Source organism: Nuphar pumila, chromosome 3, assembly GCF_984573655.1.
Source record: "Nuphar pumila chromosome 3, dmNupPumi1.hap1.1, whole genome shotgun sequence".
NCBI lineage: Eukaryota > Viridiplantae > Streptophyta > Magnoliopsida > Nymphaeales > Nymphaeaceae > Nuphar > Nuphar pumila.
The window spans coordinates 1,892,231-1,913,146 of NC_143251.1; the positions used below are offsets into that span (position 1 = coordinate 1,892,231).

General features: G+C 38.0%; 1 protein-coding gene across 1 annotated transcript; it reads left to right on the forward strand.

Moving 5' to 3' along the window:
* The first annotated feature begins 4,097 nt into the window (after positions 1 to 4,097).
* Positions 4,098 to 17,488, forward strand: LOC149841603 (ubiquitin-conjugating enzyme E2 2-like). Its single transcript, XM_090001090.1, has 7 exons — positions 4,098 to 4,282; positions 4,498 to 4,613; positions 4,776 to 4,860; positions 4,951 to 5,043; positions 16,789 to 16,877; positions 16,995 to 17,080; positions 17,187 to 17,488. Exons 2-7 carry the CDS (start codon positions 4,542 to 4,544, stop codon positions 17,224 to 17,226), a joined length of 465 nt encoding a protein of 154 aa, XP_089857216.1. The 5' UTR covers positions 4,098 to 4,282; positions 4,498 to 4,541; the 3' UTR covers positions 17,227 to 17,488.
* Positions 17,489 to 20,916: the final 3,428 nt, after the last annotated feature.

The following is a 20,916-nucleotide window of genomic DNA, read 5'->3' on the forward strand; positions in this document are numbered from 1 at the left end:
TAGCACTCCTTGAGCGCGACTACTATTGGCCGTAGATGAGAGACGACGTTGAGGGGTATGTGCGGACATACCTCATTTGCCAGCAAAATAATGGGACAAACCAGAAGGCTGTTGATCTTCTTGAGCCTCTACCAATTCCAGAACGTTCTTGGGATAGCATCTCCATGGACTTTATTGTTAGTTTGACAAAGGTAGAGGGCCTCAGTTCTATTTTGGTTGTAGTGGATCATTTCTCAAAGTATGTCACCTTCATCACAGCTTTCAAGGAGTGTCCTGCAGAGTTGTTCGTAAAGCATGTAGTGAAGCACTGAGACATACCAAAGAGCATTGTAAGTGATCGCGATGCTCGCTTCATGGGCAAGTTCTGGCATAAAGTATTTCGGCTACTTAGCTCTGATTTGCTGTTTTCAACAAGCTTTCATCCGCAGACAGATGGGCAGACAGAGCGTATCAACGGGATACTTGACGAGTGCCTTAGGCACTTTGTTAGTGTCAATTAAAAAAATTAGGTGAAGCTCCTTGATGTGGCATAGTTTTGTTACAATCTGCAGAAAAGCGAGTCTTCAGGCCACAACCCGTTTGAGATAGCCACGGGGCAGCAGCCACTGACCCCGCACACTCTTGCCGCATAAGAAAATGGAAGGTCATCCTTCGCCTATCAGTTTATTCGCGACTGGCACGAGCAGAATGAGTTGGCGAAGACATTCTTACACAAGGCGACAAAGAGAATGAAGAAGTGGGCGGACAAGCATTGTCGGCCCGCGGGGTTCCAAGTTGGGGACCAAGTGTTGGTGAAGCTATATCCTTGTTGTACAGGCATCTTCCGCGGGCGACACCGCAGACTGCTCATAAAGTATGAAGGATCATTTACCATCACAAAGAAGGTGGGCAAACTGACATACAAGCTTGAGTTGCCCCTAGACTTCAAGGGGCACCCGGTGTTTCACGTGTGCCATAGCGCGCTCCCATCATGCAGAGGGCCCCTGCGGCACAACGGACCGAAAAGCACCTCAGTCAGATCCTTCACCACAAAGTCAACTATTTGGGGGAGGCGAAAAAATACTTGGTGTAGTGGAAGGAAACAACAGAACCAACGTGGGAGCCTGCATTCCGAATGAACAACCGCTACCCGGCTGAAGTCAGAGCTTACCACGAAACAGATGGCGTCGAGGACGACACATGATTTGAAGGGGGGAGCATATTCCCTTGCGACTTACATTGTACAGTTGCGCTTAGAGTCTGTTTTGCTTTTGTTGAGTCTGATGTAAGCTGCCCGGTTCAGGTGAATCATTACCCCAAAGGGGCGGCCCGTATACTTGAACTGTAATAGCCTGCGGGCAAAATTGTGAATGAAGTAAATGTGTTGAGCTTCATTTGTTCACCCTCGTTGTGATTGCTTATTGTGATTGCAATTTCTCTCCCTTTATTCTCTCTTGCTCTCTTGCACTCTGATTACAAGCTTCCGCGATCGGCAAGCAAGCTGACAAGTAGGCTTGCGGCGGTGAGGAAGGACCGTCGTGCCGCGCTAGCCTATTGAAGGAAATAGGCTCGTTACAGATATGGTAATTAGAAAAAAATCATTGAAGACTTAAAAGAAGGTAGTTAAAGTTGGTGTGAAAGATTATAAAGTGACAGAAATTGTAGCTCGGTATAAATATCGCGAGAATTATGAAAAATCTCGTGATAATGTCGCAAGAAATTGCCTGAATGTTTAAAACTGCAATTTCTCGCGCGATTTTTAAAATATTGCGAGATTTATGAAAAAACATAAATACCACGATTTAAATGTGATATTTATGTTTTAAACGGCTATTATCACGAAAAAATCTTATATTTTTATTTTTAAATAATTTGTATTAATATTTTCTTATAAAAAATAAATTTTATATTTTTTAATTAATTTTTTATTGCCGAGATTTTGCCAAAAAAATGTGAGATTTATGGAATTTTTTCAATTTCTCGCTAGTTTTTGAAAAACAAGAAATTGCCGATAAAAACTTTTGTCACTATGCTTCAGATAGAAATCTTCATATTTATAATGAGTCATCCACTGATTGGCTTCAGTTGGGTCCAGGTCTGGATCCTTTTCAGACGACTTGTTGGTTCTTTTCTTGGGCATATTAGAAATGAAACTCGGGCGGCATACACATTTTATGTTCAAAATCTGTCAAAATCCAGGTGGTTTACCGGTTCTGAGTAGTGCATGTCAGAGCCAAACCTGCTCCCAACATGTTTTACATGCAAAAGTTGTCAAACAGCAGAGGATCTACCAGTTTTGCTTGGTCCTTGTTCTAAATGGTGAACCCAGCCAGACCCACCGAGCTGAGCTGTTAACAGCCTAATGATTGCAGATGGATTTGAATTTGTACTAATATTCAAAGTTTTAATGCTCAGATAGATCGTTAGATCAATATCCATCATAGCCAATAGCCAAGAATGCAATTTGTGGTTCTGGATCAAAAACCTACATCACACCTTTTGCATTCCTAATGTTAATGATGTGATCCAATGGGATATGGTTCCCATTCAAAGGATTACAAAATTGTATCTACATCCATCTCTCTCTCTCTCTCTCTCTCTCTCTCTCTATATATATATATATATATATATATATATATATATATATATATATATATATATATATATATATATATATATTAGAAGGTGGTAATTGCTAACCACCTTTCTTGTTAATCATCATGCCAACCTGCTTTTGAAGGGGTTTGCTATGATTTTCTTAAATATGACCCATGAAGATGTACGTGCTTGATCATATAGAAATTGACTCTTAATCATCTGAGTCTGATACGTAAATAGGTTTTTATAAGGTTTAAAAAATTGAAGGTTCAAGATTTTCTTAAATATCTTATGGCTTAAAAATTTATATTTTTTTATCAAAAAAACACCATTCAAGTGCAGTTTCTTAGTAAATCAACTTTTCTGAACACATATACGGTCAGATTTAAACTTTTCTGAACACATATACGGTCAGATTTAAGTAATATATGAGAAAAACCCTTCGAACGATTAGCTAAAAAAGTTGTTACTAGCTAATACCTTTCCCTCTCTCTCTCTCTTTATATATATATATATATCGAAAAATTATTCATGTTTTTTATGATGAGAACAAATTATCAAGATCTCATTACCGATGCTTTTATCAAAAAAAACTTATTGTTGATTAAGTATCATTGAACTTTTCATCATCGATGCTTTTATAAAAAAAAACTCAACATCGATCAAGTGTTATTGATCTTCTCATCATTGTTGCTTTTACCTAAAAAAAACTCATCATTGATAAAGTATCACTCATGCTTTTATATAAAAAACTAAAGTGTCACTAATGCTTTTGAACTTTTGAACTGTTGGTGAACCGTTGTCGATAAGAGATTTTCGTAAAGCCAAAATATTTCATGAATATCATAGGAATAGCGACAGAAGGATTGAAAGACCACTGATTAGAGACCAAAAGAACCCTAGGGTTGCAAAAATAGGGTATCTGCAAGCAATTGTGGGTTTGAAAAATGAAGCATCATTTATATGGATAGGAATTTCACAATACCATTACATTACTTCCTAAGAATTTAGTAATATACGACTTTCACAAGTTTTTAATAGTTTTGCAAAACTTCATGCGATATTCTTTGAAAATTTTGCAAGGTAAAGGTTTTTTATGATATTTTTAGAATATCACAATATCAGTTGTCATTTTGTTGACGAGTTTTGCAAGTCCATCAACTTTTACATGCAAAAATAAAAATTCTTGAATCCCAAGGAAAGGGCTAAACTCAAAAAGACTAAAAGAGTGAAGAAAAGTCAGGGATCGGGAAGAGGGTAGCTATTCATTTTGAATAATTCAAGATAAGAACCCCATCATCCACATTGGCTGACCTATCGGTAAAACTCTTGAAGTTCTCCTGTCCACCGAAGAGTACGCCCAGCTTCGATATTGGTAAACTTGTGATGTCTCGCTGACTTTGTGATATTCACAAGTCGCCCCTACCATATGAGCGGAGCCCTGCCCTTGTGAGCCAAAACAAAATTACCACTCCTTGGTCAATTTGCCTCATCTAAAAACGACCGTTACCAACGTTCACTGTTGGAGGGGATTTGTGAGTAAAGCAAGGCGCGCCTCTCTCTCTCTCTCTCGGTTTTGTGCTATTTTTCCTCTTCGTGGTAGAATTGCAGATTCCTCTCTGTTTGTGTCCTTAACCTCATCATTAAACCAGACGGCGCGCTACCACATCCTTTTTATTCATTCCATTTCTCTCTCTCTCTCTTGGTAAAATTTCTCTTTTTCTCTTAATTTTCTGTTGTTGGAATGATAAATGGTTCTTTGTTCTTTCTTGTTTCTTGATGGGTATTTGGATTTGGCTATCGGTTTAGATGTTGGAATTGTGGGGGTTCCTTGCTATTTCTTAATGGGTGTTCGGTTCTGGTTGTTTGTGACGAGATTGAAATTGCGGAGTTATTGTTTTTATGTGATTTAACATACAGGAGGCACGTTTTCTGGCGGTAAAATCTTGTTCGGGATTGGGATCATGGCGTCTTCATCTTCCGTGCAACTGCGGCTCATGTCCGATCTGAAAGCTATCAGAAATGAGCCTCCAGAGGTAAGATCATTGCAAGATTTAGTTTTGTTTGCTTTTCGGGGTATTTGAGTCTTGCAATCCGTCGTTCTTTCTCTTTTCCCTTTCTCTACTTGTCTGGGGCTGATTTAAAAATTATTTGGTTGTTGAATTATGGCTTTTCGTTGTGATCATCGGTTGTCTCAGGGTTGTAGCTCGAGCCCGCTCTCTGAAGATAATCTGTTCGTTTGGAGCGCCACCATCTTCGGTCCGGATGAGACCCCTTGGGAGGGTACCTGGATTGTTTTTTTAGTCTTTGCGGTTTTCTCTTATTTCTTTCTTGATCTTGATTTGGGTATCCTTGATATTTGATTGTCTGAAGGTGGTATCTTTGGGTTGCGTCTCACCTTCGGGGACAATTATCCAGAGAATCCCCCTCGAGTTCGATTCACATCGGAAGTTTTTCATCCAAATGGTTGGTTTTCTTTCTCCCTACTTTCTGGTGAATTAAGTTCGTGAGAGATCTCTTGGTTGAATCTGCTAATATGCAATTTTGTTCTATGGTTCTATGCGAATTTGGATGCCCAGTATTGGTAAATTATATCTTGGTATAGATTTGAAATAATTCTCTCTTAATCGAATACTAATTGAGTCCTGGGCATTTGTCAGTATGATAACTAATGCTGTCAGCAGTTTGGAAAGGGAGAAAATTGCAGGCTTAATGCACTAGAATTTCGGTAGTGCAATAGAAAACACCATGATAATGGTCTCTGAATCTATAAGAAGACTTGAGGTGAATGTTATTAATGGCCGCTATGCCTATTGGTTTGATGTGTTTCAAGATGGACAGGCGTAACATTTTGTTGAAAAAAAAAATCATCTTTTCCCCTTGAAACCGCTCAAGAGCGATTATCCTTCTATTGAGTTTGTGTGTTTCCACTATCATTTATGATCTTCATTTGGAAATAGTACTGCTAGATTGGATTTAGTTGAGAAAAAGTTTACCAAATGCAAACTCTTTTATTCTTCAGAGCACTTTTTAACATAAAATCAGCTTATTGACTTCTAGGATGAATAGATCGCAGATAGTCCATATAGAATTTACTGGGGAAACGGGAGGAAAAAGTAAGGCACTATGTCTTTCTGTTGCTTTCCTGTCTAAATCTTAATTATTTTTTGTCTTTTGTCTTAGGTATGTCAGTTGAATTCCTGAGAATGAATTTTCTGAATGTCGTGATCACATGAATGGAGCATTTTACATGTTTCAGGTTGTTGACCTTTGCCCTGATAGAATGGATATGTATTATGTTTTCAGCATGTGGTCTGTGAACCATTATTTTCCATTCTACATTATAAAGGAAGAATCTCGAAGGCATATCGAGGGGAAAAAAGGTGGTTGTTTGTTGTCTCTGCCATCACTTGGACACCACAAACCCCTCAACTAGCTTATCGGTTTCGGGGCCTTTACAACAACAACTACGCCTTCATCCCAAAACAATTAGGGTCGGTGATATGAACCAACAAAGAAAATCATTCTGGGTCTTCCACATGAATCCTTCTCCTCCAATCATTTCTATCCAATGCCATGTCCTCGGTGAGGTTCAAAGCATTCATATCCTTTCCTATCATTTTCATCCAAGTCTTCTTAGGCCTACCCCGACCTCTTTTAACTAATATATTTTCCCATTTCTCCATCCTTCTAACTGGAGCATCATTAGGCCTTGGCCGAATATGTCCAAACCACCGTAAACGATTCTCTCTCATCTTATTTTCAATGGGTGCAACGCCTACCTTCTTACATATCTCCTCGTTCCGAATCTTATTTTTTATTGTATTTCCACACATCCATCTAAGCATACGCATCTTAGCTACACTCATTTTTTGAATATGATGTCTCTTGGCAGCCCAACATTCCGTACCATATAGTAAAGCGGGCCTAATAGTCATCCTATAAAACTTTTCCTTCAACCGTAATGGCATTCTACGATCGCACAATACTCCAGTTGCACTTTTCCATTTCATCCACCCAACCTTTATCCTATGATTTACATCTCCATCAATTTCTCCATACTTTTGAATGATAGATCCCAAATATTTGAAACAATCATCCACCGATATTTCTTGCTCACCAAGCTTCACTACACTCTCATCACTACTTCGTTGCTTACTAAACCGACATTCCATATATTTTGTCTTACTCTTACTCAACTTAAAACCTCTTGTTTCCAATGTCTGTCTCCATAATTCTAACTTGGCATTAACCCCAGCTCTAGACTCATCAATCAAAACAATATCATCAGCAAACAACATACATGTTAAAATATGTTGTACATATATATATTTATATATATAGATCACGACACATACACATATATATATTAATTATATATATGTCTATGTGTCTATCTACATATATAAATATATATATATATTTATATCTTTTGTAAATAGACCCATATAGGGGTAAAACAGTCTTTTTACTTCTTATCGCATATTGTATTTTTTCTCTCCTTTTCTTTTATTTCCTTTTTTTTTCTTTCTTTTTTATTTTCTTTATTTTTTCCTTTTCCTCCTTGGAATGGACCCCACCTAGGGGGACGTTGGAGCATCCAACAGTCATATTTATGACCGTTGGAAGGGCTCCAACGTCCCTCTAGGAGCCCTTCCAAGGCCTCCTCTTTTGTCTATAAATAAAGGGGTTTCTCCCCATTGTAATGTATGCTTCTTTGAAGCCTTTTGAGTGGAATATATATTTTTCCTCTTCTTTTGGGTGCCTTACCACTTTAAGTGGTTGTGTTGTTCTTTTGCCCATTAGTGGCTATTTGTGTATGTGCGTGCTCTCTTGTTTTGCTCTTGGAGACTTCATCCGGCACTTCATTACAACTTCATCCGGCACTTCATTACATGGTATCAGAGCCTTGGTTGATAAAGCTTCATCGGATCTTCTTTTGACAAGTAATATCCTTCTCTTTAGTGCATTTATATTCCTCTTCTACAAATGGCCAACAAGGATGCAAAAATCGACCTCTCATTCAAATTGGATGGGACCAATTATCGCATGTGGGCGGCCGCCATGGAAAACAATCTCAAAGGTAAAAAACTTTGGGGTTATGTATGTGGAACCATTCCGGAACCACAATTGAAGTTGACTAAGTTTGAAGGTAATGAGGAAAAAGCTTTGAACGAAGAGGAAAAAGAGAAGGCTATTCTTGATTACTCTTCTAAATTAGAAGATTGGGAAAGTGAGCATGCTAAAATTTTAGCATGGTTCATGAACAATGTTGAATTAAAGATTTGTGCAAATCTCGCCAAATTCAAGAAGGCTAATGAAGCTTGGTTCTTTATGAAAGGCATGTACACTCAAAGAGACCTTGCTAGGCATTTCTTCCTACAAGAAAAGGTAAGAGCTACTAAACAAGGTGATATGAGTATTAGGGACTACTATAGTGCCCTATCCTCTTTATGGGATGAACTTGTCCTTCTCGAACCCCAATGGGAGGGTAGTGCTATTGCTATGAGGCAAGAGCAAATGGAAAAAGAAAGATTTTTCCAATTTATTCATGGGCTTCGCCCCGAATTTGAGCAACTTAGAGGATCCCTTCTCCATAGGGCCTCTACTCCTCTAAGTGATATTTTGGCCGACTTATGTCAAGAAGAGACTCGTTTAGCATTAAAACGAGATGTTGATGAAGTTCATGCCGTATCTAGACCCGGCAACAATGTAAGGCCATACAAACCACCTCATTTCTTCAAAAATAATGGTGGTGGAGGAAGGAAAATCATTTGCCATAATTGTAATGAACCGGGCCATATTCGTCCGGATTGCCCAAGATTTAAAAAGAAGGTGGCCTCCGTTGGTGAAGTTCCTCCAAATGAAGACTCAAAGAAAGATGGTGACATAAAAGAGTCTCTTGCTCATCTTACCGAAACTCTTCAACAATTCATGAAGATGAGCTCCTCTCAGTTTTCTTCTACACCATCCACTTCCGGCGCCGCTATCTCCTCCTTCCCAGGTATGACCTCTTGGATTCTTGATTCGGGTGCCTCCTTTCATATGACTCCGAATGCATCACTCTTATCAAAAACAAGTCTCAACAAATTTAAATCTTTTGTCTCCACTGCCGATGGAACATCCTTGGATGTTGAAGGCATTGGGAATCTTGAGAAAATTTATAATGAAAACAAAGAATTTTTTGTTCCCAAAATTCGAATTATTCCAAAACTTAATTTAAATCTATTCTCCGTTTCCCAAATTACCGATTTTGAATGTAATGTCACTTTTTCACCTACCCATTGCTATGTGCAGGATCTCCGGTCCGGGAAGCGGATTGGGCAAGGCCATAGAAGAGGGGATCTTTATTATATGGATTTTTTGTCATTGCCAACCAAATCATTTTGTAATCATGTTCAATCCAAAGATATTGAGACTTGGCATAAAAGACTTGGACATCCTAGTGTTTCTAAATTGTATCTCTTTCCTTTTTTGGAAAAATTTTGTAATACAAATACATTCACATGCAATGATTGTATCCTTGGAAAAATTCATTCGCTTCCGTATTCTCATAGTAATTTTGTGTCAAAAAGACCTTTTGAACTTGTGCATTCCGATGTATGGGGACCGGCACCCGTTCTGTCCAAGGGAGGCTACTCTTACTATGTTAGTTTTGTTGATGACTTTACTAGATATACATGGGTATACATTATTAAAAATAAATCCGATGTCTTTAATAATTTTAAAGAATTTCATATTCTTATTCAAAACCAATTTCAAAACAATATAGCTATATTTAGATCCGACTCTGGAGGAGAATACATGTCTAAAGATTTTCAAAATTATTTCAAAACAAATGGAATTTTGCATCAAAGATCTTGTCCTAAAACCCCACAACAAAATGGTCTTGCGGAAAGAAAACATAGACATTTAATTGAAACTACAAGAACACTTCTTGTTTCTAAAAATGTTCCTAAAAACTTTTGGGCCGAAGCTCTTCTTACCGCAACATATTTAATCAATCGTATGCCCTCTGCTTCTTTAAAAAATGTATCACCTTTTGAAAAATTATTCAAAATTACTCCAGATTTTAATAGATTAAGGATATTTGGATGTAAATGTTTTGTGCTTGTTCAAGGACAAGATAAACTATCACCTAAAGCTATTGAATGTGCATTCATTGGATATGGTGAAAATCAAAAAGGTTATAGATGCTATGACACTCGAAATAATAAACTCTATATATCAAGAAATGTAAATTTTCTTGAAGAACAAAATGGATTTGATGTTCACACATCTAGAGAAAACCTTGACTATTCCTTCCTATTTGATCTTGCTCCTAGAATTGAAACACCAGATGCAAGTACTTGCGATAATACTTGTGATGGCATCTCCCATCATAATGATATACTTCAGCATGGTAATGATTCTCAAGTTGAGAATCTTAATGAAATGAATGTATATACCCGGCGGTCAGGAATTGAACATCAACCTGCTCTTGAAAGATATTCTCAAGATCTCTCATTAGAAGAACCTATTAATGCACCTAGGAGATCTTCTCGTAATAGTAGACCCCCACAAAAATTTGTATCTTATGAATCTTTCTCACCTAATTATAGGGCTTGTCTCATGTTAATTCATTCATATCATGAGCCTACTTCCTTTAAAGAAGCTAAAGATCATCCACATTGGATTGAAGCAATGAAAGTTGAATTAGAGGCTCTTAACAAAGCTCAAACTTGGAGTATTATTCCCCAACCATCAGGAAAAAAGGCAATTGGGTGTAGATGGGTATATAAAGTTAAAACTAAGTGTGATGGATCTCTTGAGAGATACAAGGCTCGTTTGGTTGCAAAAGGCTATGCCCAAGAATATGGAATTGATTATGAGGAAACCTTTGCTCCCGTAGCTAGGATGACTAGTGTGAGAACTTTAATTGCCTTAGCCTCCATTAAACAATGGCCTATATATCAACTTGACGTTAAAAACGCTTTTTTAAATGGAAATTTATATGAAGAAGTGCTTATGGATCCTCCGCCAGGTCTTGAAATTGGTAAAGAAAATATTCTAAAGTTAAATAAAGCTCTCTATGGTCTTAAACAAGCACCTAAAGCTTGGTATGATCTTTTTAGCAAAGTAGTTCTTGATAATGGTTTCTCCTCATGTTATACTGATACTGCTTTGTTTGTTAAAAATTCTAATGACCACATTACAATTCTGTTATTATATGTTGATGACATGATTATCACAGGTAATGATAAGAGAGGTATTAACCTTATTAAGAATATTCTCAAAGAAAATTTTGATATGTCTGACCTTGGTTATCTAAGATATTTTTTAGGAATTGAAGTTGCATACTCTCCCAAAGGGTATGTCCTCTCTCAGATGAAGCTTGCCTCCGACATTATTGACAGATCTGGACTGACTGATGACAAGAAGGTGGAGACGCCAGAAATAATCAATGCCAAGATGAGAGCTAGTGATGGCACTCCTTTAGCTGATCCCACACCTTATCGTCAATTGATTGGGTCGCTCACATACTTATCCATCACTAGGCCCGATATTTCTCATGCAGTTCATAGTGCAAGTCAATTTCAGACTGCTCCCTCCACCATTCACATGGCTGCTGTCATGAGAATTATCAGATATCTGAAAGGCACCATAACAAAAGGATTATTCTTACCCTCTTCTTCACCTCTTACTTTACTTGCTTATACTGACTCTGATTGGGGTGGTAACCCCGATGATCGTATTTCTACCACAGGGTATTGTGTGTTTCTTGGAGAGTCACTTATCTCTTGGAGGTGTAAGAAGCAACAGAAAGTTTCACTCTCTTCTACTGAAGCAGAGTATCGTGCGATGGCCACTACCACCACGGAGATCGTATGGTTAAGAAGTTTGCTTAAAGATATGGGAGTCTCATTCTCAACTCCCTCAAAGCTGTGCTGCGACAACAAGAGCTCTATCTACATTGCCAGCAATCACACCTTTCATGAAAGAACAAAGCACATTGAGATGGATTGCCATTATGTTCGTGATGAGTTCCTACGAGGCACCATTCAATTGCCTTATGTTCCAACCGAGTACCAGTTGGCGGACTTCTTCACCAAAGCCTTGCCATCGCCTCGTTTCTTCTTTCTCCTTAGCAAACTCTCGGTGATCTCACCGTGTGTTTGAGGGGGGGTGTTAAAATATGTTGTACATATATATATTTATATATATAGATCACGACACATACACATATATATATTAATTATATATATGTCTATGTGTCTATCTACATATATAAATATATATATATTTATATCTTTTGTAAATAGACCCATATAGGGGTAAAACAGTCTTTTTACTTCTTATCGCATATTGTATTTTTTCTCTCCTTTTCTTTTATTTCCTTTTTTTTTCTTTCTTTTTTATTTTCTTTATTTTTTCCTTTTCCTCCTTGGAATGGACCCCACCTAGGGGGACGTTGGAGCATCCAACGGTCATATTTATGACCGTTGGAAGGGCTCCAACGTCCCTCTAGGAGCCCTTCCAAGGCCTCCTCTTTTGTCTATAAATAAAGGGGTTTCTCCCCATTGTAATGTATGCTTCTTTGAAGCCTTTTGAGTGGAATATATATTTTTCCTCTTCTTTTGGGTGCCTTACCACTTTAAGTGGTTGTGTTGTTCTTTTGCCCATTAGTGGCTATTTGTGTATGTGCGTGCTCTCTTGTTTTGCTCTTGGAGACTTCATCCGGCACTTCATTACAACTTCATCCGGCACTTCATTACAATACACCACGGCACATTTTCTTGAATTGATCTCGTAAGCTCATCTATCACTATAGCAAATAGAAAAGGGTTTAAAGCAGATCCTTGATGTAACCCAACCGTTATAGGAAAATTGGTCGTCACCCCTCCACAAGTGCGGACATTGGTTACTACTCCTTCATACATATCCTTAATTATACTAATGTACTTGAGAGAAACACCTTTCTTCATCATTGTTCACCAGAGAACGTCCCTAGGTACTCTATCGTATGCCTTCTCCAAATCAATAAAAACCATATGCAAATCTTTGTTCCTCTCTCTATTTCTCTCAGTAAGTTGTCTAAGAAGATGTATAGCTTCCATAGTTGATCTTCCAAGCATAAAACCAAATTGATTCTCCGATATCATGACAACCTTCCTCAACCTAGACTCAATCACCCTCTTCCAAAGTTTCATAGTATGACTCATGAGTTTTATACCGCGATAGTTTGTGCAATCTTGTATATCACCCTTATTCTTATATAGAGGCACCAAAGTACTCTTCCTCCACTCATTAGGCATCTTATTTGTCCGCCAAATCTTGTTAAAAAGATTTGTCAACCATTCTAAACCTTTTTCTCTCAAGCATTTTCAAGCCTCGATAGGTATACCATCTGGGCCAACTGCCCTTTTTGATTTCATTTTCTTCAAAGCCTCTGCAATTTCTTTCTTTTGAATCTTGCGCATGAAGTCACGATTCATCTCATGAAAAGAAATGGACAAGTCTCCAAGATCCTGAGCATGACTTCCATTAAATAGCTTATCAAAATAATCTTTCCATCTCTCCTTAATCTCCTCATCTTTGACTAAAACCCTTTGTGTTTCATCTTTGATACATCTAACCATACCCAGATCCCTCGATTTTCTATCTCTCATCTTTGCAAGCCTATAAATATCATTCTCGCCCTCTTTGATATCCAACTTATTATAAACCTCCTTATATACCTTATCCCTCGTGTTTCAAACTACTTTTTTAGCTTCCTTCTTTGCTATCATATACTTCTCCAAATTCTCATTATCACGACTCTTACTTAGATTTCTATAACACTCTCTTTTAACCTTAATAGCTAATTTGACATCCTCGTTCCACCATGATGTATCCTTACCTAGCGGTGCACCGCCTTTAGACTCACCCAATACCTCCTTAGCCACCTTTCTCATGCCACCCGCTATCTTATTCCATATTGATTCTGAATCCTCCTCGAGACACCAATCACCTTTCTTAACTACCTGCTCTACAAACATTCCTTGCTTAGATCCTTTCAGTGCCCACCACTTAATTATAGGATCTATCCTATGTCTATACCTTTTGCGGCATTGTCTAATTCTAAGATCTAAAATTAAGACTCTATGTTGTGTAGCTACACTTTCTCCCGGTATAACCTTACAATCGATGCAACAACCCTTATCTCTCTTTCTAAGTAGGAAAAAATTTATCTGACTCGTATTAACCCCACTTTTAAATGTTAATATGTGAGACTCCCTCTTCCTAGACCAAGTGTTTGCTAAGATCATATCATAGGACAAACCAAAATCTAAAATCCTTTCTCCACTTTTGTTTCTTTCTCCTATACCATAGCCTCCATGGATACTCTCAAATCCATCCCTACTAATGCCTACATGTCCATTAAGGTCACCGCCGATGAAAAGCTTTTCTCCATAAGATATCCCTTGTACTACTCCATCTAAATCTTCCCAAAATTGACGCTTAATGAAATCATCTAAACCTACTTGAGGTGCATAAACACTAATAATATTAATAATATCCGTACATAATACTAATTTAATAAGTAAAATCCTATCACCCTTCCTACGGACCTCAACTATATTATCTATAAACTCACGACTCATAACAATCCCTACTCCGTTCCTATTTCTATTTATTCCTGTATACCAAATCTTATATCCTCAAGGTTCTATCACTTTTGCCTTCTCACCTACCCATTTGGTCTCTTGTAGATATAAAATATCAATCTTTCTCGTACACATAACATCTACTAACTCTACTAACTTACCAGTTAAAGACCCTATGTTCCAAGTGGCTAACCTAATTTTATGGTCTTGGACTAACTTCTTTACCCCCACCCGTCCAACAAAGTGAGGGAACCCTTGCCTATTTGACACCACACCAGAGCGTCGGTGTGACGCGTCACTTCCGGGCGACGACCTAGCAACCCTTGCCCATTTATCACTGCCTCCGGGCCTATAAAGTACAGTGTGCCGCTCAGTAGGGAACGCCCCAACGAAATTTTCCTATTGGTTCATATTCATAGGGTATGACTAAGTTTTTATGCTGGCTGTCACTGGCCTATCGCAACCCTCCTCCTTTATTTGGGCTTGGAACCGGCAGTGTATAACTAAACAGTTATACACATGCGGAGTTCATATCATTTCAGGGCCTTTGCAGAATTAAAATTAAGTTTCATATCATTTGGTGTCAGGGCTTTTGCAGAACTAAATTTAAGTTTTCATGTCATTTGGTGTCAGGGCCTTTGCAGAACTAAAATTAAGTTTTCATGTCATTCTGGAACCAATTACTTGTGGCCACCTTTGCGGAATGATTCTTTATGTTTTTTGTTTCCAGCACATCGTCATTACTGCAACATCAAACCCAACTCTCCAGTGTGAACTTGTTCCAAAAAGAATTTATCCTTGAAATTTTGTATGAAAAGAAAACAGTGTCTGCTTCATATATGGAAGATATTGATTATTTTGATAATTGGATCTTGCTAGACTGTTTTTTTTTAAGTACTCGATTAAGCACGGAGCAGTACGATAGCTGCATCATTAATTCCTTTCTTGTATAATCATCATGACTGCACCATCCACCCCAGCTTTCCTAGGTCAACCTGTTCTGAAGAGAGCTTGATCCCAAAAATGTCATATTAAAATAATCAGTTACTCCCTTTATGTGTGGTGGACACTGGTTGGTTGGATCTTGCCAGGTTTTTGTTTTTCATGAGTACTGGATGAAGCATGAAGCAGAAGATCTGCATGTAGAAAAAACCCAAACTGCACTGCTTGGTTTGCAAAAGACCAAAGTTTTCTTTTTCCAATATTACTGTCATTTTGTATTTTTTGATCTGGTCTCTGCTAAAGGGCAAATGTTTTTAGCAAGATGAGATCATGCAACTGGTTTGGCCTAGAATATGGGCCTTTGTTGCCTCCATGTATTGTACAGTGCCTATATTTATGCCATCTAGCCGAATATATCTGCTTCCAATATACAGTGTCGTGGTAGAGGTTGATGACTAATACCATCACTAGGCTTGTTTTTTTTTTGTCACCTTCAGTCAATGCAAAGAGTACTGCACCAGTTATTTGTCAACTTTATGGTATGGATAACGGCATGGCAGACCGTTGTTGGTTCATATGAGATGATATGTTTCAATGTTTGTGTGCAAATTACTGTAGCTAAGTGTTATTACAATATTGTTCCTATTGAAATTCAGCTTAAAACTAATGCATAAATAATACATGCATGTGTATGTCTATATGAGTCACACATCCACGGTTTGTTGGTTATGAAGTAACAACATGCTGTGCCCATAATCCAGAAGTGGGACATGGATCACAGGCCACATGCTGAAAATAGAATACATGTTAACTCTGTTCTTAGCCAAAGAGAATATTTTCTATCTTCTGCTTTCTTTCTTTTGCTACATATCTTGAGAAGTTTCAGCAACAAAATGGGTTTTAAGGATATAAATGCTAATAGCATCAATAAATTATGAATTTCTTTTTACCCATCAAAAGTGGCAGTAACCCGAGAGTCAAAAGAGACATTGAACCTCCAGGCCTGCTTTTTAACCATTTTACATGCTAGACAGGTTGCCACTGATATGGGGGCCTGGATCCTACGAATGCCAAAACAAGGAAAACATAGTTTTCCATTTCAAGTATTCACCAAGTTTCAGCTTGGCATGCTAGCTACATCGCACAGAGATCGAGCTGGCCGTGATTGTTTGATTTTTGCCAAATGGGGCATGTTCAATGTGCTTTCTTGGCTATGTGCAGAGCTAACTACAATTTTGAAACTGAGATTAAACAATTTTTCCATGGTCTGGGGATTGTTGTTCAACAATTTGTGCCAGAGACCTACAGACTGAATCTAAATTGCACAGTACTTCTACATAAGGCAGATGCTGCTGCTGTCGGTCTTGATGATGAAGGTGCTCCTAATGGTAGTTTTACAGAATTGTCAGCTTTAGAAGCATCTTGGGTTAGTTTTTATTTATTTGACATATGTGTAACAGGTGCCAATTTTTTCATGATCCTCTTACATTTTGCATGATTGAAACACTACTAAAAATAAAATTCAGCCTAGAAATTGTGGGAATTCTGTTGGAAGTTAGTCTGGTGTTCAATCTATAGTTTTCATCATAGATCATGGTTTACTGTTCCATTGTTGAAATTATCGGTCATGTTTCTTTTGCAGTCTATCATGATGGTACATTGTGCATGGACATCATTCAGGATGCTTGGTCACCTTGTCACAACGTTTGCACAATATTAACCTCAATTCAAGTAAGATTTTTTCCTTCTCATTTTGCCACTAATATTATGCACATTTTCATGCACAAATGCCTCAAAGAAGGAGAGTCTTTCATTGAGACAGTTTCTATGACTATATGAATTTTGTAGTCTCTTCTTACCGACCCAAATCCAGCAAGTCCTGCAAACCCAGAAGCAGCACATCTTTACCAGTGTGATATTCGGGGTTATAACAGGTACGTTCAGTCTATTAGTGTGGATGGTTGGTTTTTTTCTATGTATGATGCCTCTATCATCAGCAACATTAACAAATTATTTGACTTGGAATTTCCCTGATTTCAGGAAAGTTCGGCGATGTGCTCGTAGATCTATTGAGTCATAGCTTCGGGCACTTGGTCTTCCGTGTTTTCTTGATCATCAGAACATATCTCATAATCATGTCCAACAATCACTTATGTGCATGAAAATTAAATGTCATGTCCAACTTCTGGTGATAGTGTGTGTCACATAGTTGTGCTGATGTATTCTGGTTCAGGGTATTGCAAATACTATCGAGTGCTTTTGAATTGACACTTAATGAGATTTGTTGCTTGCATTTGCAGTCTCCACTTCATATCTATTTAACCTATTTGGGTTGACTTGCATGCAAATAGTGTTTGATTTTGGTGGATTGGATTGTGATTGTTCATATCCCTGTGATTGGAAGATTAAGGTAATTTTGCAGTTAAAAGTCATCCTGTATAAAACCGGCAAAAGGCAGACATGCAAGGGTTACCCCTTGAGATGAAAACATTTGTCAGTTTCCTTGCCCCCCAGTTATGTGAAAATTGTTTGGTGAAACGTAATTTTTTTACCAGCTGCTGTGTAGTGGAGAAAATTCTGTTTAGCAGACTGCGGCAGCCATGCAGTTCAATTTATAGTGTAACTGTCACTTTCTGTTATTTGTCTGCACAATAAGATGCTTCTGTTTTTATGGCCACATCTTATGAAACAAACATTCTAACTGATAAATCTGCTAGGTTAGGTCAAGGTCAAATCCCAAGAACTGGGAACATGGCTGAGTTCACCTCTCACTCGACCAACTCAATCCGAACGTTGGCCTTATGATAAGAATGCCAGTGAACTGAATCATGTCAGTTCACTCGCAACTTAATTTTGGTTTGAGAAGAATCCATAAGAAACAAAAGCCATTGTTGGAAGCTTGTTGGTTGGCGAATTGTTTCTTTTCTTCAGAAATTTATTTGCCCGGGGTGGATATGAGTTATAATTTTATTAATTAATCAATTAAATAAATTAGTTACTTCTATTGCGTGATAGTCAATCTATGGTCTAATCCAAGAATCCAATGGGTATGTTAAGTCAGTTTATCATCCAACCATCATATTCTTATTCACGAGGCTGATAACTCTGTCAAGGACAATTAAACTTGTCGAGTACATTGAGGATATAGTGGACAAAATTTTCATCGAGGACATTCTGCTGTTAGTATCTCTGATAATTTGAAATATTGCAAATTTAATGTGATGTTTTCAGTGGTCGTTACTTTGCTATTAAAAGCATGATATTTTAAAAAATGTCTAAATTGAAAATATCATGTTTTCAATGTGTTAGTATCACATTAAAACATTTGCAATTTTTATTATTATTTACATGTTTACTATATATTATATATGTTTTCCAAAAAAAACACAATTTTGGAAATATCATGAGATTTTTCCTTGCTGAGATTGTGCAACTCATTGATCTAGATATTACATTTGACATAAATGTTTTCTCAATTGTCAGGGAGGCGGGCCCATTAAGTGACCCGGTTCTCAGTGAGGGTTCCTTCGTCATAAAAAATAATAATAATAATACTTTTTATGAATATTTTCCTTTTAAGTTCATCTATTGGTGCTGTGCGTGCGTGTGTGTGTGTGTGCCCACGGGCATACACACGTGGTCACGATCATGTCATAAATTGCAGAGCATTTCACATATGGACTTCTTAGCAAAATGGTTAATTTCGTGACCAACTTGTTAGGTGTCAAAGCTAAACCCCCAGCAAAACCGCAGGCAGATTTTCAATTGAAATACCAAGTAATTGGAAGGAATCTTGATCTAAAATCCCACTGGGAGCTATTTTGATCAAGGGATCTTCAACTCGGAGCATCTAGCACAAAGTCGAGAATCAAAATCTAGTCCTTGTTGAAACGATTTTAGGGGGGGCGCAAATTAAGTACCAATTTATCAATTTACTTCAATCATTCCCAGATGAATGAAAGCTTTAAAATGATAAGATCAAGATATCCAGAAATGGATGGCCATCTTCACACTCATTTTTTCCGTCTGAGCATACCAGATTACGCCAATAATATGGTAGGAGCTGTTATCCGTATTTTTCAGTTACGGTCTTTTAGGAAGGAAAGGCAATACGTTGAAGGATTCTTTCCTTTGTTTGCTATGTCTTGGATAGTTACTATCCTAATATGGAAAGGATAGTAGCCCATCATTATTTATGTACCCCCTCTCTTCTTCTGTGAAAAATTAATAAGAGAGAGAGCAGTGTTTCATCGTGGATGTAGGCAACAGCCGAACCACGTTACATCATTGTTTGTGTCTCTTCTGTGTGTTCATGTGTTAATATTTGGTATCAGAGCCAGTTGATGTCTTCCTGCGCCCGGATCTGGTAGCGGTCGCTGCTGCTGATCCTTCATTGCTATCGTGTTGCGGAACGTCAGAAGGTTGTGTTTCATCTCCCTGTGTTATTGTTACGGAACGTCAGAAAGCTGTGTCTCATCAGGCTGTGTTATCGCTGTAAGTGTGTTGTGCTGGTTCACTTTTTGATCTGATATTCAGTTGATCAAGACAGGACTTAGGCACTGCAGTTTGGCAAGCCTTGTGTTGCTGAATTCGTTTTTTGCTATGTTCAAGTAGTGTTGTGTTTTTTCCGTTATTGGTTGTTGTTTGGCATAGCTGGTTCCCATCAATAATGGCAGAATAATCACGACTATCGAATGCTGCGTCTGAACCAGCTTCGCTGAATCTTAATGGCGAGCCCAGATCCAGCTACTCAGAGTCAGGCCACCTTCTTTGCATCACCACGTCGTTGTTCTCAGGAAATAACTATATTAGCTGGGCAAAATCCATTAAACTTTTTTTGAGTGGCAAATCGAAGGTAGGCTACATCACAGGTAAAATAAGTAAACCTGATGTGTCTAATTCAACCTATGAAAAATGGGAATAAATTGCAAAAAGTTTTTTATTTATGGATACAGCAAAAGACGTGTGGGACACTGTAAATGAAATATATGGCGAGAGGTATAATCTTGCTCGAGTGTATGAGCTGCAAATGGAGATTGTGAAGCTCACCAGAGAAAACAAATTCTTCAATGCGTATATCGCTACGCTGAGAGGAATGTGGGACGAACTTCTTCAATATAGGCCACCATCCGGGGATGTTGGGATTAATCAAAAACGGTTTGAAAAAGACAAAGTCTTTAAAGTTTTTGGCTGGCCTCGGTTCCGACTACGAACAATTTCGTAGTCAAATTCTAATGACCACTCCCCTCCATCGTTCAATATGGTATGTTCTATGATTTAGAGAGAGGAGGATAGAAGAAAAGTTATGAACCCATCGTCTTAGAAAAACAAAGAGGAGCAACCAGAACAAATGGCCCTTCAAGTGAGTGATAAGAAGGTAACCGATAACCATATTGGGTTCCTTTCTAATCATGATCGTCAGAAATTCAGATCTAGATTTAAGTGTACTTATTGAAAAAAAAACGGTCACACAAAAGAAAGATGTTGGGATCTTGTTGGCAAACCGACTCACGAGAAAGACCAAGGGAAAAATACTGGATCAAATCGTGAGGCTGCAAATTTTGTCACCAGAGAAGAATTAGCTCATTTTTTCCAGCAAATGGATTAAACAAATCTGGTGTCATCCACTCCCATTAACCCCAGATGTTTTGACGATAAAGGTAAGAATACTAGTGCTTATGTCACTTATACCTCTGAAATTGAGTGGGTTGTTGATTCTGGAGCCTCCGATCATATGCTAAGCAAGGATATACCCATTGACCAATATACA